Source organism: Pristiophorus japonicus, chromosome 1 (assembly GCF_044704955.1).
Source record: "Pristiophorus japonicus isolate sPriJap1 chromosome 1, sPriJap1.hap1, whole genome shotgun sequence".
Lineage (NCBI taxonomy): Eukaryota > Metazoa > Chordata > Chondrichthyes > Pristiophoridae > Pristiophorus > Pristiophorus japonicus.
This window is the reverse complement of record NC_091977.1, coordinates 185444735-185470854: the sequence shown is the minus strand read 5'-3', so window position 1 is coordinate 185470854 and position 26120 is coordinate 185444735. Positions and strand designations below refer to the sequence as shown.

Sequence of the window (26120 nt, the reverse complement as noted above, 5' to 3'; positions counted from 1 at the left end):
TTACTATGCCGCGCCTTTAAGACTCAGACGTGCCCGGGATCCGAATCGGAGTTTGGCGCATGCGCAATTCGTCCGCAAAATTTGCCTTCCAAACCTTTGTTATTGCTCCGCCGGTAGAGTGCAATGGCTGATTTAGTGTCCCTGTCAGCTCTTCGACCAATTCTGATGAATTTCGGGGCGGCGGGTACTTTTTCAAGGTGCTAAAATTACCACTCTGCCTGGGTTATCGTCCCAAATGAGGCGCGACTGAATTTCTCCCCCAAAGAGTCGAAATTTTAGCACAAAGTTATTTTAAAAGGATCCCATTCCATTAGCCCCTCCATTCATCAGATCATTTTTCACCTTCCACCACCCTCAATATGATCTGAACACTTCTCCTCCCTATCCTATTTTTCTAAGGGACCATTCTATTTAGGATGCCCATGTCCATTCTTCCATCACTCCAACTTCTGACTGTCCTTCCCATTTGTCTCTTGCCCCAGCTATACTTTTTCTGAGAGACAGTAATTGGCAAATAATCCTCTAATCTAGTGTACTGTATTCACTATTCTCAGTGTAGAGCCCTATACATTGAGAAAAATGGACATAGATTGGGTGATTGTTTTACCATGGATGTGTTTAGAGGCCAATTACTCTGTTCTGCCTCCATTAGATTCCAATTAATTTCTCTCCATTTTGATGAGTTTTCAATCCTTACTGAGCTGTTTTATGCTCCTTTTGTAGTTGGCTGACAGATACGATCTTTGTAATAATCCAGCAGTTTTCCACCTCTCCTTGGTTATAATTTTTTTTTGTTCAGTGCTAAAAAGGGCTTGCTTGAATTCCAGTACATCTAAACTGTTAACCATCTTTTTCTCTTTTCAGATGCTTAAAGAACTGCTTTGTATTTCCAGTAATTTTAATTTGATATTTTAGGATGAGCTACACATGGAAATTAAATTATGGGGCCTGAAAAAGCAAGGTACTTTGTCAGAATATAATAATCCACAACTGAATTAATTATAGCTTTCTAATAAAACTCAGTATAATGTGTCTCTTGATGTTACAATAGTCTGCAAGCAGCAATAAATAGCTACCTCCTCCATGATCTTATTGTTCTGCTGCAATCCCCTTAGCAATGCAATATTCAACATTTCCCCAAAGGTACAGGGAGACCTGTAAATTGCAGACACCTAAGGGACTGGCATCAGCTATCCTTTATTTGCAGGTGATCTATTTTTTAAAATAGTCATTGCTGCTGCAGGGGGGGGGGGGGGGGAGGCAGGATTCTAACCCCGGATACCAGCAGGGACAGCGGCTGTGGGGACAGAAACATAGAAACATAGAAAACAGGTGCAGGAGTAGGCCATTCAGCCCTTCGAGCCTGCACCACCATTCAATAAAATCATGGCTGATCATTCACCTCAGTACCCCTTTCCTACTTTCTCTTCATACCCCTTGATCCCTTTAGCCGTAAGGGCCATATCTAACTCCCTCTTGAATATATTCAATAAACTGGCATCAACAACTCTCTGCGGTCGGGAATTCCACAGTTTAACAACTCTCTGAGTGAAGAAGTTTCTCCTCATCTCAGTCCTAAATGGCTTACCCCTTATCCTTAGACTGTGTCTCCTGGTTCTGGACTTCCCCAACATTGGGAATATTCTTCCTGCATCTAACCTGTCCAGTCCCGTTAGAATTTTATATGTTTCTATGAGATCCCCTCTCATCCTTCTAAACTCCAGTGTATAAAGGTCCAGTTGATCCAGTCTCTCCTCATATGTCAGTCCTGCCATCCCGGGAATCAGTCTGGTGAACCTTCGCTGCACTCCCTCAATAGCAAGAACGTCCTTCCTCAGATTAGGAGACTAAAACTGAACACAATATTCCAGGTGAGGCCTCACCAAGGCCCTGTACAACTGCAGTAAGACCTCCCTGCTCCTATACTCAAATCCCCTCGCTATGAAGGCCAACATATCATTTGCCTTCTTCACCGCCTGCTGTACCTGCATGCCAACTTTCAATGACTGATGTACCATGACATCCAGGTCTCGTTGCACCTCCCCTTTTCCGAATCTGCCGCCATTCAGATAATATTCTGCCTTTGTGTGTTTGCCACCAAAGTGGATAACCTCACATTTATCCACATTATACTGCATCTGCCATGCATTTGCCCACTCACCTAACCTGTCCAAGTCATCCTGCAGCATCTTAGCGTCCTCCTCACAGCTCACACCGCTACCCAGCTTAGTGTCATCTGCAAACTTGGAGATATTACACTCAATTCCTTCATCTAAATCATTTATGTATATTGTAAATAGCTGGGGTCCCAGCACTGAGCCCTGCGGCACTCCACTAGTCACTGTCTGCCATTCTGAAAAGGACCCGTTTATCCCGATTCTCTGCTTCCTGTCTGTCAACCAGTTCTCTATCCACGTCAGTACATTACCCACAATACCATGTGCTTTAATTTTGCACACCAATTTCTTCCGTGGGACCTTGTCAAAAGCCTTTTGAAAGTCCAAATACACTACATACACTGGTTCTCCCTTGTCCACTCTACTAGTTACATCCTCAAAAAATTCCAGAAGATTTGTCAAGCATGATTTCTCTTTCATAAATCCATGCTGACTTGGACCGATCCTGTCACTGTTTTCCAAATGCACTGCTATTTCATCTTTAATAATTGATTCCAACATTTTCCCCACTACTGATGTCAGGGTAACCGGTTTATAATTACCCGTTTTCTCTCTCCATCCTTTTTTAAAAAGTGGTGTTATATTAGCTACCCTCCAGTCCATAGCAACTGATCCAGAATTGATAGACTGTTGGAAAATGATCACCAATGTATCCACTATTTCTAGGGCCACTTCCTTAAGTACTCTGGGATGCAGACTATCAGGCCCCGGGGATTTATCGGCCTTCAATCCCATCAATTTCCCGAACACAATTTCCCGCCTAATAAGGATTTCCTTCAGTTCCTCCTTTTCACTCGACCCTCGGTCACCTAGTTTTCCAGAAGGTTAATTTTGTCTTCCTTCGTGAAGACAGAACCAAAATATTTGTTCAACTGGTCTGCCATTTCTTTGTTCCCCATTATAAATTCACCTGAATCTAACTGCAAGGGACCTACGTTTGTCTTCACTAATCTTTTTCTCTTCCCATATCTATAGAAGCTTTTGCAGTCAGTTTTTAATGTTCCCAGCAAGCTTCCTCTCATACTCTAATTTTCCCCTCCTAATTAAATCCTTTGTCCTCCTCTGCTGAATTCTACATTTCTCCCAGTCCTCAGGTTTGCTGCTTTTTCTGGCCAATTTATATGCCTCTTCCTTGGATTTAACACTATCCTTAATTTCCCTTGTTAGCCACAATTGAGCCACCTTCCCCGTTTTATTTTTACTCCAGACAGGGATGTACAATTGTTGAAGTTCATTCATGTGATCTTTAAATGTTTGCCATTGCCTATCCACCGTCAATCCTTTAAGTATCATTTGCCAGTCTATTCTAGACAATTCTCATACCATCGAAGTTACCGTTCCTTAAAAAAGGAATCTAATAACAATCCATCGGTCATTACAGTCTTCAAACTCAAATACAGTCTGTACTTTGAATATTTTAAAGTGTGACATCGGGCTGTGTCCTATGTTTTAATTTCTAAAAGGGTTTGGCGCATTGAAGGCTGTCCATAGTTCGTAATTAACAAGTGTCCGTGGTTTCAGAGTGTCTCTTATATCTTTTACAATGTTAGTTATTTGGGTCTGCCAATACATGTTTGTTTTTTGCGAGTGTCTATTTATATAGGTTTCACTGGATGTGCACTTGTAACAGTTTCACCTCATCTACTTAACTTAATTAGTGAGGGAAAGATGGACACACACATCAAATCTATCCATTGAATCCACAGCTCCAAAAAGTAACATAAACAGGCTTGATTTCTAACATGCACACACCACTATTTGTTAAAGCCTATCCACTACATTTATGCCCATGCTAGCTAGTTGTTGTATAAGGCTAAGGATATGAATCTAGGCAATACACCAAAGCTAGACTCTAGCCCAAACAAACACGGGATTACTGACTGAGCTAAGTATGGAAGAAGCTTCTCTCCCATATTCCTTAAATGCATCCCTAAGGAGGACTCAACCAAAGGACCAATTATTGGTCTGATCAATTTGAAAGAGTCACGTCTGTGCAGGTTCTTAAAAGGACCAGGGGAATTTAATTACAACAACATGGAAACCATACCAAAATGCATAAGTATTTGTGTAGGGTGGGGCGGGGTGGGGGGGCGGGGAGTTGGGCAGGGGTAAGAAAAACAAAATAATATTTATCGGAAGTTTGGCTGATGTAAGAGCATTCCATAAAGGAACTGCACCGAGAATGTGCTTGCTATGCACATCAATGTGTCATCATATGTATCTTAACACAGGTTATGCACAACAGTTCAGAAACAGATTAGCACCAGTGGCCATTAATACCCAGAAAAAGTGTCCTATGAAATCAGTAGGACTGTTTAACTTGCTATAGTCGAAATGGATTAAAGTACACTTGAGCAGAACTACGCATGCAAGATTGTCGGGTAACAGGTAGCATGCATATTCAAATGAGATGACCACTGTGCACACAGTATACAGCAATATCCCACCTGCTGTAGTCGACTCCTCTCCATCTGCAGCTGTTGGCATTAAATATAGAGTCATTAAATGGCTAGAAAATATCAAAACACTGTACAGCTATCAGCTAAAGTACTCACATATGGATATTTGCAACATTTAATCATCTATGGCTACTTCCAATCTAAAAACATTCAAACAAACACTGTTACAAATAATACAAGTTACTTTAATTGTCAAATTAATAAAGTTCAATGACAATGGTAATACAAAATAATCTGACATTTAAATCCAAGTGTAAACCTTTTAACCCATTAAATAGTTGATGCCATTATCAGAATATGCGTGCAAACTCTGTTTATAGAATGAAGGAATGTTTCCCTGAGCTTTATTAGCATTTCTATTCAAACGGTCCCAGCCTGCAGGAATTTCAGAAGCAGACACTGGGATAGACATAGGTTTGATTCTATAGATGGTGCGCCTGAAATTGCGCAGGATTGCAGCAATGGGGTGGTAATGTCCACCGCCATCCCCCTAATTATGCTGGGCTTGTTGCTGGCCATTCGTTCCTTGCCTGCCACATATAAATGCTTAGGGAGAGAGGCCCAGCCGCCCAGCCCATTTTTTCCACCTGCACCCCAGTTATGGCTGCTCTCCGGAATCATCCGGTGGCAGGTGATGGTAGGATCAGTAAGGCCCCGAAGGTTTCTGATACACAGAGAGCTTATTAGAGGCCTCCTCTCCTTGCATTTAATTCCATACACCTGTCATTGTAGACCCTATTCTCACCTGAGGCCTACCAAAGCCCTGGCTGAGACTCTGCACCTGAGCTCTTCTTCCTTTTTAACTGCTGTTCTGGCAGAGGTTCTGGGATTTTCCAGCCTTTCAGTAGCAGGCTTCCTCTTTACAGTGAGAATCCCGTTGAGAGCCCACACTGCATAACTAATAACCCCCATCCAGGGAAATGGCTGGGGTGGAGTAGGAGATACGGACAGAAGTCCTGCCCTGTCACTACTGCGCCCCAAAGTTGAGAATTCTGCCCGGTATGTTAAATTGTTAGCAAAATTAAAGCCTATGGGATTAAAGGGGCAGTGTCTGCATGCAAGATTGGCTAAATGGCAGAAAGCAGAGAGTAGCGGTGAACAGCTGTTTTTCAGGCTGGAGGAAAGTGTGCAGTGGTGTTCCCCAGGGGTCAGTACTGGACCACTGCTTTTCTTGCTATATGTTACTGACCTGCACTTGGGTATACAGGGCATCATTTCAAAGTTTGCAAATGATTTGCAGCTCAGAAATGTAGTAAACAATTAGGAGGATAGTAACAAACTTCAGGAGGATGTAGACAGATAGCAAATACGAGGCAGATAAAATTTAACAGTGAGAAATGTGAAGTGATACATTTTGGCAGAAAGAATGAGGAAAAGCAATATGAACTAAATGGTACAATTTTAAAGGGGGTGCAGGAACAGAGAGACCTGGGATATATGCACACAAATCTTTGAAGATGCCAGGGCAAGTTGAGACAGTTGTTGAAAAAGCATGAGAGATCTTTGGTTTTATTAACAGAGGAAAAGAGTACTAAAGGAAGGAAGTTATGCCAAACCTTTATAAAACACAGGTTGGGCTTCAGCTAAAGTATTTTGTTCAATTCTGACCTTAGGAAGGATGTCAAGGCCTTAGAGAGGGTGCAGAAGAGATTGACGAGAATGGTAGTGTATCAGGGATGAGGGACTTCAGTTATGTGGTGAGACTGAAGCAGCTGGATTGTTCTCCTTAGGGCTGAGAAGGTTAAGAGGAGATTTGATAGCGACAGAGTAAATAAGGAGAAACTGATTCCAGTGGGAGAAGGGTCGGTAACCAGAGGACATAGATTTAAGATGGTTGACAAAAGAACCAGGTGACATGAGGAAACATTTTTTTACACAGCGAGTTGTGATCTGGAATGCACTGCCTGATTGGATGGTGGAAGCAGATTCAACAGTAAAATCCAAAAAATATACAATAAATACTTGAAGGGAAACAATTTACAGGGCTATGGAGAAAGAGCAGGCACGATTGGTGAATTGACTCCTTCTATGCTGTATCATTTGATGATTCTATGATATGAAAGGTTGGGACTGAAATTGGCCCTCTATAAGCACCATTACCGCCTCGAAGAGGTAGGAATGGAGCAGAGAGGCCTTACCGACGGGGGCAGATGGATGGGCCAACCCGTCCGAAATTGCTCCCAGGCCAGAAGTGACAGGAACGGGTTACCGCACCGCCTGTTCTCCCACCACGTCGGGCATGCACAACACCTTACCGACCGGCGGCGAACCCCTTTCCGACTTGCGCACGGAATTGCCCCGCGGAAGCGGTGCTGCCGCCGATTGGTGCCGCTGGCAGCTTTCCCCAGTGGGAAACTATCTGTGGCTGGGAGGCGCATCCACCCTTAAAGGGGAGGTCGCGCTGCCGGCGACTCCATGTTCATTTTTATTGTCGGCTGACTGCCATGCCGACAATTATGCCCAGGGGTTCGACCGGGCCGCCAACAGACAGCCTGGCACGTCCTATTGGCCGAAACCCTCCCTGGTGGCCCAGTGGACCGAAGTAAAAACTTTGCAGAGTTTGCAGCGGCTCTCCTCTTTAACTGAAGGGGAGGGACGTTGTGACATGTTAGTGCGATGTGGCACGTCCATGTCGCGCTGACATCATCAGTGCGGCGCTGATGACCTGTCGGGGTGGTAGATCCACTGTAAGGGCACTTCTGCCCCTCAGCTGCGCAAACACCGCCCCGACCAGAAAACAAACAAGTACTGAATTTCACCGGAATCTCCACCGCAATCTATTCTAAAAACGGTAAGTGCGCCTTGTTTGGGGAGGGGCCCAATTTCGGCCCCGAAATCTCTACAACTTAGAGTTACATCAGAATAACTTCAAACTTGTACCTTTCCCTTACAATGAATGTAGAGGCAGTGGTACTAAAACAAGCATTTCTAAGTTGGATATCTAAAATTGAAATTCCAAAGCCTCGGTTCAAATTTAATCAAATGTATGGTTGTGACCCTTACACATATAGAAAAATTGAGATTTTACTTAGCGTTTAGAATTCCTATGCAATAACAATCTTCTGTGCTGCAGTCATATTCCTGATTACTTAAAGAACGTATCACAAGCCATGAACTTTAACATTTCTGAACTCATCATTCAAATACGGAAATCATAGAATCATAGATGAGGGGGTTGACTTATGAGGGTAGGTTGAGTAGGTAAGGACCTATACACATTGGAGTTCAGAAGAATGAAAGGTGATCTTATTCAAACTTATAAAATAATGAGGGGGCTCGGCAAGGTGGATGCAGAGAGGATATTTCCACTCATAGGCAAAACTTAAACTAGGGGACATAGGGCTAGATTTTACACTTTTGTGCAGATCGCCCAAAAATGGACGTTATTTCCGGCATGGGCGGTAAAAATGGGATTTCAGATCGCCGGCTTGTCGCCCATTTTCAAAGCCCCTAGTCTCCATTTTAAAAATTGGGCATTACCGCGAGCGATATGAAATGGGCGGTAGCATTAAATCTCTCTTACCTTCTGCCGTAAAGTGTCGCCGTCCTTGTCAATGGCATGGCAACGCTCGATTCCCGCGATTCAGGAGCTCAAAGGTCATCATGACATGCGCATCAGAAGAGACAGAGTGAGAGGGAGCTGAGAGGGAGTGAAGACGTGTGTGGGTATGGTGTGGCTACTTTGGGAGGAAGGTGGGAGAGTTTCGAGCTTTATAGCAAATTGTGCCAAAAATAATTAGCTGTTACCAGCCAGATATTTTCCCGAATTTGCTGCCTATAATGGAGGGAGAGGAGGAGGCAACACAGCATGCTGTGGAGACTGACGCTGGCGAGAGCAGGGAGGTGTACTCAAAGCCTATGGTCACGGTGCACGTCTTTCGGTAAAGAATGGTAATGATCATAATCATAATAATCACGATTACATCTGTCGATTATGTGTTGTATCAGTCTCTGTGACAGTACCTAGCAATGATATCATGCAATGATCTCATGTCATGTCGTCCTGTTACCTTTTACAGAAGAAGCTCTCGACGAATAGGTCCGAGCAGAGGCGAAAGGGTGGGGGGCCACCAGTCACCAGCGACATCACTGAGATGGAGGAGCGGGTGCTCACACTCGTGGGGAGGCACACCCGGACAGCCACACAGACAGCTGCAGACCTTGAAGTGATGCCACGTGAGTATAGTATACACCATTGCGTGATCTGAAGTCAATTGATGCCACACCCACATATCCGAACAATAATATGATAGATGGTTTCTAAAATTGTCCTATAAATAATGATGGCCTCATGAGAATCATTGCAATGCACAATGTGTTGAAGGTCATGAAATGTGATGTCTGTGATGATTTTGATAGCGGTAGTGCTTTTGTCGTGCATATACTGTGTGTAGCGCTGGACTCACTTTGTGACCCTAACACACCCTTCTCCTCTAATAACCTCATTTGTATTTTGCAGCTCAGCCAGCAGCACGTCCCAAGGCAAGACCACCGAGGTCAGAAGTTGGGGGTGCGGGGCCGGACTCTCCGGACGATCCTCCGTCTGCTGCTGAGGAGCTCCGATTCTCGCCCGTCAATGAGCTGGGTCTGTTCTCTACGGATGAGAGCGCGGATTTTGAGGAGTCTGCGTCGCCAGGCTCCAGAAAACATTCCACCCCAAAGCCATCTAATGATCCTCCAGCCATTCCCGCCTCCACTCTGGAGGTGCTGGGCCCAAACACCTCGCCACAGGGCAACCCATTTGTCCGCAGGACTGTGCCGACCTCGCGAAGGTTTCGTGGACGCGGCAGGTCGCCACTCCACCCCTAGGTTCCGCACCACCAGTGCCAACAACACAGGCGAGGCAGAAGCAAGATCCTGCTTCTGGATCCGAGAATGTTCCCACCTCGGTAGCCCCCGCTCCCGTACCTGTGCAACCAGCGGCTCTGCCTTCATCCCCCCCAATGAGGCACCGCCTGAGGAGCTCCTCAGCCAGGCAGCGTGGATCGAGGAGGGGAAGGGGTAGAGGTGGGAAGAAGGGGAGAGGGGAAGGAAAGTGAGGTGCATGTCCACAGGTGATGGCTTTGTTATATCTCCATCTCGGTGTATGCAATTTGTTGTAATGTATGGAGGGAGGGGGTCACCCTGTTGGTTTGCTTTTATGTTCTGTGTTGCTGGACATGTTGACCATTTAATTGATGTCAATGTTCGAAAAAGTGGGGTGGGGGTGGGGTATTTTTGCCCGTAATACTTATGATTTCAGACCATTGGTCGTATTAACTTTTTTATTGAACATAACCTTGTTGCGCATTGTCTCAGATAGCTGGACCATTACACACTGGTGATTCCTTAACATGAGAGGGTTTAATTAAACTTAATTTGAATCAACTTAAACTTTAACTGACACCAAGGTTATGCCCATCATTGATGTCTGAGCTGCACACACATAGCAGTGTGTCAGCTTTGTCAATAACAGCAACATTCATTTCGGCAAATCACTCATTTATGAGCTGCTTACCTAAGGGTCTTGCAACTATGTAGCCACCACGGGCCCATTCCTGCGGTCTGGAGTGAGGCGTGGGCCTCGTTGCATAGTCAGCCTGATTGTCCAGCCCGAGGTCAGCGTCCAGCCCCTCGTCCTCCTCTTCCTCTCCCTCCTGAGGTGGACTATCAGTCCCTTCTGGCAATTCTTGGCCTCTCCTGATAGCTAGGTTGTGCAACACGAATTGAGCTACTTGCTCAGGGTTGTACTGTAGCTCCCCTCCTGAGTGCTCCAGGCATCTAAAGCGCTGTTTAAGCACACTAATTGTTTTCTGGACCACATTGCGTGTGGCTCTGTGGCTCTCGTTGTATTGCTTCTCGGCCTCGGTGTGGGTCATCAGCCAGCTGGCAAGACCATATCGTTTGTCACCAAGCATCCAGCATTGTCCTTGTGGCTGACTGTTAAACATGTCAGAGACAGCGCTCTCACGCAGGATGTGAGCCTCATCGAAACTGCCGGGACATTTGGCATCCACTGCCATTATTATCTGGTTGTGGTCGACAACTAGTTGGATCTTCAGGAAGTGAAATCTTTTTCAGTTGCAAAAAACCTCTGGGTCCTGAGAAGGTGCCCGCGTGGCGATGTGAGTACAATGTATTGTTGCTCCCTGCACCTTAGGGAATTTAGCAATGCGGTAGAATGTTCCAGCCCTGTCAGTCTGAACCTCCGTGGTCATGGGGAAGCTGATAAAGTCTATCCTACCCGTGTACAGCGCCTCTGTGACCTGTCTAATGCAGCGATGAGTGGCATAGTGAGACAGAGGGGAAATGTCGACCACAGAGGCCCGAAAGGAACCGGACGCGTAGAACGACAGTGCTGCGGTGACCTTGACCTTGACGGACAGTGATGTCCTGAAGGTGCTGGCAGGCTACAGATCTGTCCTGATGAGCTCCCATATTTCAGTGATCACCACTTTGTGGAAGCACAGTTTCCGAAGGATAAGTCGAGGTAAGACCGCTTCTCCCTGTATGTGCAGGGTGTGTATGGTCTGGATCCCCTCCTCAGTCTGGCATGTCTTAGATTGGGCACATAATGCTGTGGATTAGAAGTTGTGCCATTTGCACTCTGCAGCATCTGCATAGGAATCGATGCAGGCTGAGAAATGGCTGGCCCTATAACAATAAAAGTATAATGCCAATTGTTCACAAGCAATAAATTTCAACACTAAAAGACAACTACAGTAAAACCCAATCATCCACAGTCTGAAAAGATGTCTGTTCAGATGGTCACTTCACCAGAGAAGAACTCCAGAGTCAATCCAAACTTCCCCGAAGTTAGAAACATGGAAACATAGAAAATAGGTGCAGGAATAGGCCATTCGGCCCTTCGAGCCTGCACCGCCATTCAATAAGATCATGGCTGATCATTCCTTCAGTACCCCTTTCCTGCTTTCTCTCCATATCCCTTGATCCCCTTCACCGTAAGAGCCATATCTAACTCCCTCTTCAATATATCCAGTGAACTGGCATCAACAACTTTCTGCGGCAGGGAATTCCACAGGTTAACAACTCTCTGAGTGAAGAAGTTTCTTCTCATCTCAGTCCTAAATGGCCTACCCCTTATCCTAAGACTATGTCCCCTGGTTCTGGACTTCCCCAACATCGGGAACATTCTTCCCGCATCTAACCTGTCCAGTACCCTCAGAATCTTATATGTTTCTATGAGATCTCCTCTCATCCTTCCAAACTCCAGTGTGCTGACGTGGATTGAGAACTGGTTGGCAGACAGGAAGCAAAGAGTAGGAGTAAATGGGTACTTTGTGGGTACCGCAAGGTTCTGTGCTGGGGCCCCAGCTCTTTACAATATATATTAATGATTTAGACGAGGGGATTAAATGTAGTATCTCCAAATTTGCGGATGACACTAAGTTGGGTGGCGGTGTGAGCTGTGAGGAGGACGCTAAGAGGCTGCAGGGTGACTTGGACAGGTTCGGTGAGTGGGCAAATGCATGGCAGATGCAGTATAATGTGGATAAATGTGAGGTTATCCATTTTGGGGGCAAAAACACGAAGGCAGAATATTATCTGAATGGCGGCAGACTAGGAAAAGAGGAGGTGCAACGAGACCTGGGTGTCATGGTTCATCAGTCACTGAAAGTGGGCATGCAGGTACATCAGGCGGTGAAGAAGACAAATGGTATGTTGGCCTTCATCGCTAGGGGATTTGAATATCGAAGCAGGGAGGTCTTACTGCAGTTGTACAGGGCCTTAGTGAGGCCTCACCTGGAATACTGTGTTCAGTTTTGGTCTCCTAGTCTGAGGAAGGACGTTCTTGCTATTGAGGGAGTGCAGCGAAGGTTCACCAGACTGATTCCAGGGATGGCTGGGCTGTCATATGAGGAGAGATTGGATCAACTGGGCCTTTATAGAAACATAGAAAATAGGTGCAGGAGTAGGCCATTCGGCCCTTCGAGCCTGTACCGCCATTCAATAAGTTCATGGCTGAACATGCAACTTCAGTACCCCATTCTTGCTTTCTCGCCATACCCCTTGATCCTCCTAGTAGTAAGGACTACATCTAACTCCTGTTTGAATATATTTAGTGAATTGGCCTCAACAACTTTCTGTGGTAGAGAATTCCTAAATTAAAAAGTAGGATCTCAAAGGTAGTAATCTCAGGATTGTTACCAGTGTTAGTCAGAGTAGAAATAGCAGGATAGTTCAGATGAATACGTGGCTTGAGGAATGGTGCAAGAGGGAGGGATTCAAATTCCTGGGGCATTGGAACCGGTTCTGGGAGAGGTGGGACCAGTACAAACTGGACCATCTGCACCTGGGCAGGACCGGAACCAATGTCCTAGGGGGAGTGTTTGCTCGTGCTGCTGGGGAGGGTTTAAACTAACATGGCAGGGGGATGGGAATCTATGCAGGGAGCCAGAGTGAAGTAAAATGGGGGCAGAAGCAAAAGGTAGAGAGGAGACAAGTAAAAGTGGAGGGCAGAGAAATCAAAGGCAAAAGTCAAAAAGGGCCACATTACAACATAATTCTAAAAGGACAAAGAGTGTTAAAAAAACAAGCCTGAAGGCTCTGAGTCTTAATGCGAGGAGCAGTCGTAATAAGGTGGATGAATTAACTGCGCAGATGGCTGTTAACGGATATGATGTAATTGGGATTACGAAGACATGGCTCCAGGGTGACCAAGGCTGGGAACTCAACATCCAGGGGTATTCAATATTCAGGAAGGATAGACAGCAAGGAAAAGGAGGTGGGGTAGCGTTGCTGTTTAAAGAGGAGATTAACGCAATAGTAAGGAAGGACATTAACTTGGATGATGTGGAATCTGTATGGGTAGAGCTGCGGAACACCAAAGGGCAGAAAACACGAGTGGGAGTTGTGTGCAGACCACCAAACAGTAGTAGTGAGGTTGGGGACAGCATCAAACAGGAAATTAGGGACGCGTGCAATAAAGCTACAGCAGTTATCATGGGTGACTTCAATCTACATATAAATTGGGCAAACCAAACTGATAGTAATATGGTGGAGGGGGATTTCCTGGAGTGTATAAAGGATGGTTTTCTAGACCAATATGTCGAGGACCCAACTAGAGAGCTGGTCATCCTAGACTGGGTGTTGTGTAATAAGAGGATTAATTAGAAATCTTGTTGTGCGAGGCCTCTTGGGAAAGAGTGACCATAATATGGTAGAATTCTTCATTAAGATGGAGAGTGACACAGCTAAGTCAGAGACTAGAGTCCTGAACCTAAAGAAAGATAACTTCGACGGTATGAGACGTGATTTGGCTAGGATAGACTGGCGAATGATACTTAAAGGGTTGATGGTGGATAGGCAATGGTAGACATTTAACGATCACATGGATGAACTTCAACAATTGTACATCCCTGTCTAGCGTAAAAATAAAATGGGGAAGGTGGCTCAACCGTGGCTGACAAGGCAAATTACGGATCGTGTTCAATCCAAGGAAGAGGCATATAAATTGGCCAGAAAGAGCAGAAAACCTGAGGACTGGGAGAAATTTAGAATTCAGCAGAGGAGGACTAAGGGTTTAATTCGAAGGGGAAAAATTGAGTATGAGAGGAAGCTTGCAGGGAACAAAAAATCTGACTGCTAAAGCTTCAAAAGCTATGTGAAGAGAAAAAGATTAGTGAAGACAAACGAAGGTCCCTTGCAGTCAGAATTCTGCATCCCAGAGTACTTAAAGAAGTGGCCCTAGAAATAGTAGATGCATTGATGGTCATTTTCCAATGTTCTATAGACTCTGGATCAGTTCGTATGGATTGGAGGGTAGCTAATGTAACCTCACTTTTTAAAAAAGGAGGGAGCAAGAAAACAGGGCATTATAGACCAGTTAGCCTGACATCGGTTGTGGGGAAAATGTTGGAATCAATTATTCAAGATGTAATAGCAGCGCATTTGGAAAGCAATGACAGGATTGATCCAAGTCAGCATGGATTTGTGAAAGGGAAATAATGCTTGACAAATCTTCTCAAAATTTTTAAGGATGTAACTAGTAGAGTGGACAAGAGAGAACCAGTGGATGTGGTGTATTTGGACTTTCAAAGGCTTTTGACAAGGTCCCACACGAGAGATTAGTGTGCAAAATTGGGCAATAGTGTGCAATATTGGGGGTAATGTACTGACGTGGATAGAGAACTGGTTGACAGACAGGAAGCAAAGAATAGGAATAAATGGGTCCTTTTCAGAATGGCAGGCAGTGACTAGTGGGGTACCACAAGGTTCAGTGCTGGGACCCCAGCTATTTACAATATACATTAATGATTTGGACGAATGAATTGAATGTAATATCTCCAAGTTTGCAGATGACACTAAGCTGGGTGGCAGTGTGAGCTGTGAGGAGGATGCTAAGAGGCTACAGGGTGACTTGGACAGGTTAGGTGAATGGGCAAATGCATAGCAGAGGCAGTATAATGTAGATAAATGTCAGAATATCCACTTTGGTGGCAAAAACAGGAAGGCACAATATTATCTGAATGGTGACAGATTAGGAAAAGGGGAGGTGCAACGAGACCTGGGTGTCTTGGTACATCAGTCATTGAAAGTTGGCATGCAGGTACAGCAGGCAGTGAAGAAGGCAAATGGCATGTTGGCCTTCATCGCTAGGGGATTTGAGTATAGGAGCAGGGAGGTCTTACTGCAGTTGTACTGGGCCTTGGTGAAACATAGAAACATAGAAAATAGGTGCAGGAGCAGGCCATTCGGCCCTTCGAGCCTGCACCGCCATTCAATATGATCATGGCTGATCATTCAACCTCAGTACCCCACCCCAGCCTTCTCTCCATACCCCCTGATCCCTTTAGTCGTAAGGGCCACATCTAACTCCCTTTTGAATATGTCCAACAAACTGGACTCAACAACTTTCCGTGGCAGAGAATTCCATAGGTTCACAACTCTCTGGGTGAAAAAGTTTCTCCTCATCTCGGTCCTATATGGCTTACCCCTTAGACTGTGTCCCCTGATTCTGGATTTCCCCAACATCGGGAACATTTTTCCTACATCTAACCTGTCCAGTCCCGTCAGAATGTTATACATTTCTATGAAATCCCCTCTCAGTCTTCTAAATTCCAATGAGTATAAGCTTAGCCGATCCAGTCTTTCTTCATATGTTAGTCCTTCCATCCCAGGAATCAACCTTTGCTGCATTCCCTCAATAGCAAGCACGTCCTTCCTCAGATCTCACCTCAGGACACACCTTGAATATTGTGTACAGTTTTGGTCTCTTAATCTGAGGAAGGACATTCTTGCCATTGAGCGAATGCAGCAAAGGTTCACCAGACTGATTCCTGGGATGGCAGGACTGACATATGAAGAAAGACTGGATCGGTTAGACTTATATTCACTGGAATTTAGAAGAATGAGAGGGGATCTCATAGAAACATATAAAATTCTGACGGGATTTGACAGGTTAGATGCAGGAAGAATGTTCGCGATGTTGGGGAAGTCCAGAACCAGAGGTCACAGTATAAAGATAAGGGGTAAGCCATCTAGGACCAAAATGAGGAAAAACTTCTTCACTCAGAGAATTGTGAACCTGTAAAATTCTCTACCACAGAAAGTTGTTGAGGCCAGTTCGCCAGTATATATAGATATATTCAAAAGGGAGTTGGATGTGGCCCTTATGGCTAAAGGGATCAAGGGGTATGGAGAGAAAGCAGGGATGGGGTACTGAAGTTGCATGATCAGCCATGATCATATTGAATGGTGGTGCAGGCTCGAAGGACCGAATGGCCTACTCTTGCACCTATTTTCTATATGTTATGCATGCCAAAATAATGGAAAATCTAGCCCCATAGTCTTAGAATAAGGGGCCGTCCATTTAAAACTGAGATGAGGAGAAATTTCTTCTCTGAAGGTTGTAAATCTATGGAATTTTCTGTTCCAGAGAGCTGTGGAGGCTGGGTCATTGAATATATTTAAGGCGGAGAGAGACAGATTTGTGAGCAATAGGGGAGTAAAAAGTTATGGGGAGCGGGCAGGGAAGTGGAGCTGAGTCCATGATCAGATCAGCCATGGTCTTATTGAATGGCGGAGCAGGCTCGAAGGGCCAAATGGCCAACTCCTGCTCCATTTCTTATGTTCTTATGCCACATTCGGTTAAATGCTGTCTTGATGTCAAGGGCAGTCACTCTCGTCTCACCTCTGGAATTCAGCTCTTTTGTACATGTTTGGACCAAGGCTATAATGAGGTCTGGAGCCGAATAGTCCTGGTGGAACCCAAACTGAGCATCAGTGAGCAGGTTATTGGTGAGTAAGTGACGCATGATAGCACTGTTGACAATACCTTCCATCACTTTGCTGATGATTGACTGTAGGCTGATGGAGCAGTAATTAGCCGGATTGAATTTGTCCTTTTTGGGGACAGGACATACCTGGGCAATTTTCCACTTTGTCAGGTAGATACCAGTGTTGTAGCTGTACTGGAACAGCTTGGCTGGAGACGAGGCTAGTTCTGGAGCACAAGTCTTCAGCACGACAGCCAGGATGTTGTCGGGGCCCATAGCCTTTGCTGTATCCAGTGCGCTCAACCGTGACAGAGCTGCGGTCGTTTCTGGGACTCTTGAACTACTTTGGTAACTTCTTACCAGGTCTCAGCACACTGCTAGAACCACTGCATGTCATACTACGAAAAGGGGGCGAAAGGGGTTTGGGGCAAAAGCCAAGAAAAAGCCTTTGTAAAAGCGAGAAATTATTATGCTCAAACAAATTGCTTGTGTTGCAAGTAAGCGTTTGGTACTAGCATGTAATGCGTCATCATATGGTGTGTATTGCAACAAGCTAATGATTTTGGGAAACTGCAACCGGTTGCTTATGCATCCAGGAGTCTTTCTAAGGCTGAGAGAGCCGACAGCATGATTGAAAAAGAAGTGTCTATGGGGTAAAGAAAATGCATCAATACCTGTTTGGACTAAAATTCGAATTGGAAATTGACCATAAGCCACTTATATCCTGTTTTCTGAGAGTAAAGGGATAAAATACCAACGCATCGGCCCGCATCCAGAGATGGGCGTTCATGTTGTCTGCATACAACTACACCATCAGCCACAAGCCAGGCACAGAAAACTGCGCCGATGCTCTCAGTAGGCTGCCATTGCCCACGACGGAGGTGGAAATGGCGCAGCCCGCAGATCTAGCCATGGTTATGGAAGCATTTGAGAGTGACCAATCACCCGTCACTGCCTGGCAGATCAAAACCTGGACAAGCCAGGACCCCTTATTATCTCTAGTCAAAAGCTGTGTGCTTCATGGGAGCTGGTCCAGTGTCCCAGTGGAAATGCAGGAAGAGATAAAGCCGTTCCAGTGGCGCAAAGATGAAATGTCTATAAAGGCAGACTGCCTTCTGTGGGGCAATCGAGTAGTGGTCCCCAAGAAGGGCAGAGACACCTTCATCAATGACCTCCACAGTAGCCACCTAGGCATCGTAATGATGAAAGTGATAGTCAGATCCCACGTGTGGTGGGTGGCCCGGTATCGATGCGGACTTAAGAGTCCTACATTCACAGATGTAATATCTGCTCGCAGTTAAGCAATATACCCAGGGAGGTGCCGCTAAGTTTATGGTTTTGGCTCTCCAAACCGTGGTCTAAGATACACGTCCACTATGCAGGCCCGTTCTTGGGTAAAATGTTCCTTGTGGTTGTAGACGTGTACTCCAAGTGGATTGAATGTGAGATAATGTCGGCCAGCACTTCCGCTGCCACGACTGAAAGCCTGCGGCCATGTTTGCCACTCATGGTTTACCCGATGTCCTGGTGTCCGACAACTGGCCATGTTTTACCGTGCTGAGGTCAAAGAATTCATGACCCGTAACGGGATCAAACATGTCACATCTGCCCTGTTTAAACCAACGTCCAATGGTCAGGCAGAGAGAGCAGTGCAAACCATCAAGCAAGGCTTAAAGAGGATAACTGAAGGCTCACTGTAGACTCGCCTATCCCGAGTTCTGCTTAGCTACCACATGAGACCCCACTCACTCACTGGGATCCCACCTGCTGAACTCCTCATGAAAAGAGCACTTAAGACAAGGCTCTCGTTAATTCATCCTGATCTACATGAACAGGTAGAGAGCAGGCGGCTTCAACAAAGTGCATACCATGATAGGGCAAATGTGTCATGCGAGATTGAAATCAATGATCTTGTATTTGTATTAAATTATGGACAAGATCCCAAGTGGCTTCCCAGCACTGTCATGGCCAAAGAAGGGAGCAGGGTTTCAGGTCAAACTTTCAAATGGACTCATTCATTGGAAACACTTGGACCAAATCAAATTCAGATTCACGGACAGATTCCTGAGCAATCCACCTTTGACCCTACCTTTTTTGATCCCCCAACATACACACCAGTGGCAACCGGCACCACAGTTGACCACAAAGCAGAACCCATCATCCACAGCAGCACTGCAGGGCCCAACACACCAGGCAGCCCAGCAAGGCCAGCTGCACAGCAGCTCAGCGAGGGTCCAACAAATGATTCAACAATACCAGCTTTCACACCGAGATGATCAACCAGGGCAAGAAGGGCTCCAGTTACACTATTGACTTTGGGGGGGAATGTTGTTATATATGTGGACTTGTATTTACACTGTACAGCCATCAGAGGGCTCATCCCCTGGAGTCCCAAGGGATCCCATAATCCCTTGGGAGCACAGGTATTTAAGGAGGCTTCACAGGTTGGTGAGGCACTCTGGAGACCTGCAATAAAAGACTAAGGTCACACTTTATTTTGAGCTCACAGTGTTCAGTCTAACTCTTTCTCCATACACAACAGTCAGCACCGCATCCGGGCACTAAATTCTAGGCCGGGGTGATTTATTTTTATTTAGGTTGTGTGAAAGTGTGTTTTTATGTCATCCCTATTGTGCTTAAGCATCATGGAAATCCCCTTTTTGATTTGTTTCAACTGAACCCCATACGCCCCTGGTATATGTGGGCCTTTATGCTGGCTTAGGACTGATTCCTGTAATCAGCAGTGCTACCGTAAAGGTCTCCTCTGATGGAGCGGTGCACAAGCTACCACTCTGGGTGGTACCGGGCGATGGTCCCACGCTGCTTGGCAGGAGCTGGCTGGGAAAGATATGCTGGAACTGGGACGACGTACGAGCGCTATCGCCCGCTGACGACACTTCGTATGCTCATGTCTTAAACAAATTTCCTTCGCTGCTTGAACTAGGCAACGGGAAATTCCAAGGAGCGACCCATCCATCACAAAGCGAGAGCAGTACCGTACATGATGAGAGAAAGGGTAGAGATCGAGCTAGACCGGTTGCAAAGAGAGGGCATCATTTCACCGATCGAGTTCAGCGAGTGGGCCAGTCCTATTGTCCCAGTCCTCATGGGAGACGGCACCGGCAGAATCTGTGGCGATTACAAAGTAACTATCAATCGTTACTCCCTGCAGGACCCACTACCAAAAGCCGACGACTTCTTTGCAACGCTGGTGGGAGGAAAGACGCTCACGAAGCTGGAACTGGAGGAATCATCGAAGGCCCTCACCTGCATCAACACGCACAAAGGTCTTTTTGTTTATAACAGATGCACGTTTGGAATCCGATCAGCGGTGGCGATATTCCAGAGAAAGATGGAAAGTTTACTGAAGTCGGTCCCGCACACCGTGGTCTTCCAGGACGACATCTTGGTCACAGGTCGGAACACAGTCGAGAACCTGCAGAACCTGGAAGAGGTTGTTAGTCGACTCAACCGCGTGGGGCTCAGGTTAAAACGCTCGAAGTGCGTTTGCTTGGTGCCTGAAGTGGAGTTCTTGGGCAGGAGGATTGTGGCGGACGGCATCAGGCCCACCATCCTGAAGACGGAGGCAATCGAGAATGCACCGAGGTCACAGAACGTGACAGAGCTGCGGTCGTTTCTGGGACTCTTGAACTACTTTGGCAACTTCTTACCGGGTCTCAGCATACTGCTAGAACCACTGCATGTCTTACTACGAAAAGGGGGCGAAAGGGGTTTGGGGCAAAAGCCAAGAAAAAGCCTTTGTAAAAGCGAGAAATTATTATGCTCAAACAAATTGCTTGTGTTGCAAGTAAGCGTTTGGTACTAGCATGTGATGCGTCATCATATGGTGTGTATTGCAACAAGCTAATGATTTTGGGAAACTGCAACCGGTTGCTTATGCATTCAGGAGTCTTTCTAAGGCTGAGAGAGCCGACAGCATGATTGAAAAAGAAGCGTTAGCGTGTATCTATGGGGTAAAGACAATGCATCAATACCTGTTTGGACTAAAATTCGAATTGGAAATTGACCATAAGCCACTTATATCCCTGTTTCCTGAGAGTAAAAGGATAAAATACCAACGCATCGGCCCGCATCCAGAGATGGGCGTTCATGTTGTCTGCATACAACTACACCATCCGCCACAAGCCAGGCACAGAAAACTGCGCCGATGCTCTCAGTAGGCTGCCATTGCCCACGACGGAGGTGGAAATGGCACAGCCCGCAGATCTAGCCATGGTTATAGAAGCATTTGAGAGTGACCAATCACCCGTCACTGCCTGGCAGATCAAAACCTGGACAAGCCAGGACCCCTTATTATCTCTAGTCAAAAGCTGTGTGCTTCATGGGAGCTGGTCCAGTGTCCCAGTGGAAATGCAGGAAGAGATAAAGCCGTTCCAGTGGCGCAAAGATGAAATGTCTATAAAGGCAGACTGCCTTCTGTGGGGCAATCGAGTAGTGGTCCCCAAGAAGGGCAGAGACACCTTCATCAATGACCTCCACAGTACCCACCTAGGCATCGTAATGATGAAAGTGATAGTCAGATCCCACGTGTGGTGGCCCGGTATCGATGCAGACTTAAGAGTCCTGCATTCACAGATGTAATATCTGCTCGCAGTTAAGCAATATACCCAGGAAGGTGCCGCTAAGTTTATGGTTTTGGCTCTCCAAACCGTGGTCTAGGATACACGTCGACTATGCAGGCCCGTTCTTGGGTAAAATGTTCCTTGTGGTTGTAGACACATACTCCAAGTGGATTGAATGTGAGATAATGTCGGCACTTCCGCTGCCACTACTGAAAGCCTGCGGGCCATGTTTGCCACTCATGGTTTACCCGATGTCCTGGTGACCGACAACTGGCCATGTTTTACCGTGCTGAGGTCAAAGAATTCATGACCCGTAACGGGATCAAACATGTCACATCTGCCCTGTTTAAACCAGCGTCTAATGGTCAGGCAGAGAGAGCAGTGCAAACCATCAAGCAAGGCTTGAAGAGGATAACTGAAGGCTCACTGCAGACTCGCCTATCCCGAGTTCTGCTTAGCTACCACATGAGACCCCACTCACTCACTGGGATCCCACCTGCTGAACTCCTCATGGAAAGAGCACTTAAGACAAGGCTCTTGTTAGTTCATCCTGATCTACATGAACAGGTAGAGAGCAGGCGGCTTCAACAAAGTGCATACCATGATAGAGCAAATGATAGAGGTTGTGTTTTTTATGTCATCCCTATTGTGCTTAAGCATCATGGAAATCCCCTTTTTGATTGGTTTCAACTGAACCCCATGCGCCCCTGGTATATGTGGGCCTTTACCCTGGCTTAGGCCTGCAGGCTCAGGACTGCAAGAGTCCAAAGATATGGAGGCACCAAATAGGTGCGTACTTTTCTTGCCAATCGGAGTCATTCGCCCGCGGGAAGCCTCCAACCGCAACTTGAGGTCCATTGTTTTGCCCAGCGGTTTTCCTAGCGCTCGCTAAGCCATGTGAGAGGGCAGTTAGGAGTCAATCACATGGCTGTGGGTCTGTCGTTCCACATAGGTGAGACCGGGCAAGGGCGGAAAATTTCCTTCCTTAAGGCACATTAGTTGATGGAAGCTCAGCAGAAAACCTCTTCACTCGTGCAAATGAATTTTCCATTAAAGTTGCAACTAATCTCAGTTTTACCCACATTTACAAAGTAGTAATTAATGGAACAGTTTGGAACAGTGTAATGAATTTACAATTATTTCTTAAGCACAGGTTCACCATACATATAATTTAGATTAATTCCGCTATACGCTATAATCAGCCTCAAGTCTTTTTCAACTAAAAATGCTCATCTAGATATTGTTCTGAAAATATTGATTTGAATAATTACCCTACGATTACACCAAATGCATGCTGGTTTGCAATATTGGAAATAAAATAAAACTGATTATTCGCCCAGACATACCATCATTGTACAGAAAATGGGGGAAGAGGATTAATTTTGACTTTGAGCGATAGTGCAAAACAGGGATAGCTAATCGGCAGCCCATTTCACAGGTCTGCCAATTTTTACTACCATTGAAGTCAAAATGCATTAAAATAAAAAATGGGGAGACATGTAAAACAGGCTGCAGATTCACCATCCCCATTTTACAGTATCACAAAATCAAAATTACTCCCAGGGTCTCTATGCCTCAAAGGGTAAACATACCCATTTGCATACAATGGCAGACATGGTATGAAGCAAATGATCTCACTGACTGAACTCACACAGCCGTTTTCATCAGATAAGTGATTTATAGTAATTATCCATCTGTGGGAGCTCCCATCCATACAAGTGGTTTGCCTGAGGGAGTGCTTGCACAGCTCACAGGAATTTAAAGGCTGCACTCTCACCTACCAGATAACAAGGATTTAAAGCAGCTAGATTGCTGAAAAAAGTAGCATGCTTGGGAGAAACAGATGACTTTGGATCTATGGTTCCCAAAGCATTCCACCACTGGCAGGTTTTCCCTACCCTCTGGATCTGTTGTAAACTAATTGATAGTGACTGATTGCCATGATTAGTCATCAACTGCATTATTGTTATATTATGAAATTACGAAGATGGTAGAAAGCAAATGAGGTGGGCCTTGGTCTTTTTTCATCTAGCAATTCCTATGTTCCTAAAATGGAAGATTTCATCCATGCATGTCCAGATGCACAGAGCTTGAAGTCGTATTGGGTGGATAGGGGGAAAAATGGAGTGACCCTCTTTGACATGAAGGCCACCATTGGTGATGATGAACGTGAGGTGGTGATAGTAGGTAGTAATGGGGAGGGTGGAATGATGGGTCGTGGATGTGATGGAGTGGGGAAGCATGTGGTTGGAGGAGGTGGTGGAAATGGAGCCCCTGAAAACCACAATTCCATCCCAAATGCATTTATCAGCCATTTATGGCTCCTTTCCCCATCACACCATGATAACGCACCTATTAGCTTCTATAAAAAGGAAAGAAAAAAAAAATCAGAGAAAGAAGCAAAAAAAAGTTATGGGGACAGAAAAATTAAGGGTAAGGAAAGAGGCATACACTAAGTACATGGACAGCAGTGGAGAGCATGACAATAGAGAATACAAAGAGATTAGGAGAGAAGTAAAAAAAAAACACAAAGAGGAATTATGAAATTAAATTATCAAGGAACGTAAAACAAAATCGTAAAATATATTACAGGCATATTAATAAAAAAAGGAAAGTCGAGATGACAATAGGGTCACTAAGGGATGGACAGGATAATATCACAGGCAGCAATAGAGGGATGGCAGAAATATTAAATAATTATTCTGTTTCACTATTTAACAGGGAGATAGAACTGGTGGACATGACATTGGATGATGAGATAACTGAATGTAAAATAAAAAGGAGAAAAAGGAGAAATATTAAATAAAGTAATCAAACAGGAAGACAAACACTAGGCTGATTCCGGAGATGAGGGGGTTTCCTTATGATGATAGATTGAGTAGACTGGGTCTTTACTCGTTGGAGTTCAGAAGGATGAGGGGGGATCTTATAGAAACATTTAAAATAATGAAAGGGAAGGACAGGATAGAGGCAGAGAGGTTGTTTCCACTGGTCGGGGAGACTAGAACTAGGGGGCACAGCCTCAAAATACGGGGGAGCCAATTTAAAACCGAGTTGAGAAGGAATTTCTTCTCCCAGAGGGTTGTGAATCTGTGGAATTCTCTGCCCAAGGAAGCAGTTGAGGCTAGCTCATTGAATGTATTCAAGTCACAGATAGATAGATTTTTAACCAATAAGGGAATTAAGGGTTATGGGGAGCGGGCGGGTAAGTGGAGCTGAGTCCACGGCCAGATCAGCCATGATCTTGTTGAATGGCGGAGCAGGCTCAAGGGGCTAGATGGCCTACTCCTGTTCCTAATTCTTATGTGTTCTTATGAAGAGGATAAACCCCCTGGTCTGGATGGATTACTTCCACACATTTTAAAAGAATCTTAGGAAGAGACAGCAGAGGCATTACTACACATATTTAATAATTTGTTAGAACAATGTATAGTGCCAGATGACTGGCGGATAGCTAACGTAATACTTCTATTTAAGAGGGAGATAGAACATGTCCAGGGACCTACAGACCAGGAAAAATAATGGAATCTCTACAAAAGGAGAAAATAGAAGAGTATCTAGAATCCAAAAATATAATGAATGTCAGCACGGATTTCAAAAGGGAAAGTCTTGCTTGACCAACTTCATTGAATTTTTTGAAGAGGTAACAGAGAAAGTAAACAAGGGTAATGTAGTAGATGTAATTTATCTAGATTTTCAAAAGGCCTTTGATAACATACCACATAGTAGGCTAATGAATAAGGTCAGAACATGTAGAGTCAGGGGACAAGTAGCAGAATGGATAGCTAGCTGGCTTCATGACAGAAAGCAGAGAGTAGGGGTAAAGAGTAGCTATTCAGAGTGGCAGAATGTGGTAAGTGGTGCTCCACAAGAATCAGTGCTGGGACCACTGTTGTTCACAATTTATATTAACGCTTTAGACTTTGGAATCAAAAACACAGTGGCCGAAATTCCTCTGTTCTGCACCTCTCATTAGCGCCTTCAGGGGCAGCTAGGGGGGTGGGAAACAGTTTTTGCCCGGGGGGAGGAAGGGTGGGAATTGTGCAGAAGTTAGTAAAGGCACAAAAATGGTAGCGCGCTCCCACTGGTAGCATCCCGGGTTGCTGCGCCTCCAGTGATGGCATAATCGCCGCGCACTGCGAACTCTTTCCGCCCCGTGGCGGAAATTGGCCAGCGCCCCGTGATATTCTGTCCTCAGTTTGATGTAATACTTTGACTTTATATTGTTCATTGTTAACTTGAAAAACTCACAGCAATTTAGCAGCAGAGAACTGGAATTCTCTGTGTGTTAATGGGTACAGTAGTGCTCTGGTTAATAAGTACGATAGTGTTATGGTTATGTAGCTAAACTAGTAATCCAGAGAATATTGTGTTCAAAACACAATGGCAATTTGAGAATTTGAATTCAGGTTAAAAAGTCTGGAACTGAAAAGCTGGTATCAGTGAAAACAACCATGAAGCTGTTTTTCGTCGTAAAACCTAACTGGTTTCCTTTATGGAAGGAAACCTCCTGTCCTTACCCTATTTGGCCTATATGTGACTCCAAGGCTTCTTCCACAGCACCTCCCAAACCCACGACATCTACCACCTAGAAGGACAAGGGCTGCAGGCACATGGGAACACCATCACCTGTACGTTCCCCTCCAAGTTACACACCATCCTGACTTGGAAGTGTATCGTTGT

At 45.3% G+C, this 26120-nt stretch overlaps 1 protein-coding gene across 4 annotated transcripts in view; it reads right to left on the bottom strand.

The window, feature by feature from the left end:
- Positions 1–26120, bottom strand: part of LOC139267300 (EGF-like repeat and discoidin I-like domain-containing protein 3) — a 342920-nt gene that overhangs the window by 185112 nt on the left and 131688 nt on the right. For 3 of the 4 annotated variants that reach the window (XM_070885392.1, XM_070885409.1, XM_070885416.1), the window contains exon 3: positions 4625–4654. The exons of the other annotated variant lie outside the window; for it this stretch is intronic. In XM_070885392.1, the coding sequence (XP_070741493.1) occupies positions 4625–4654 (30 nt within the window). The remainder of the gene's footprint in view (positions 1–4624; positions 4655–26120) is intronic. 4 annotated transcript variants of the gene reach the window in all.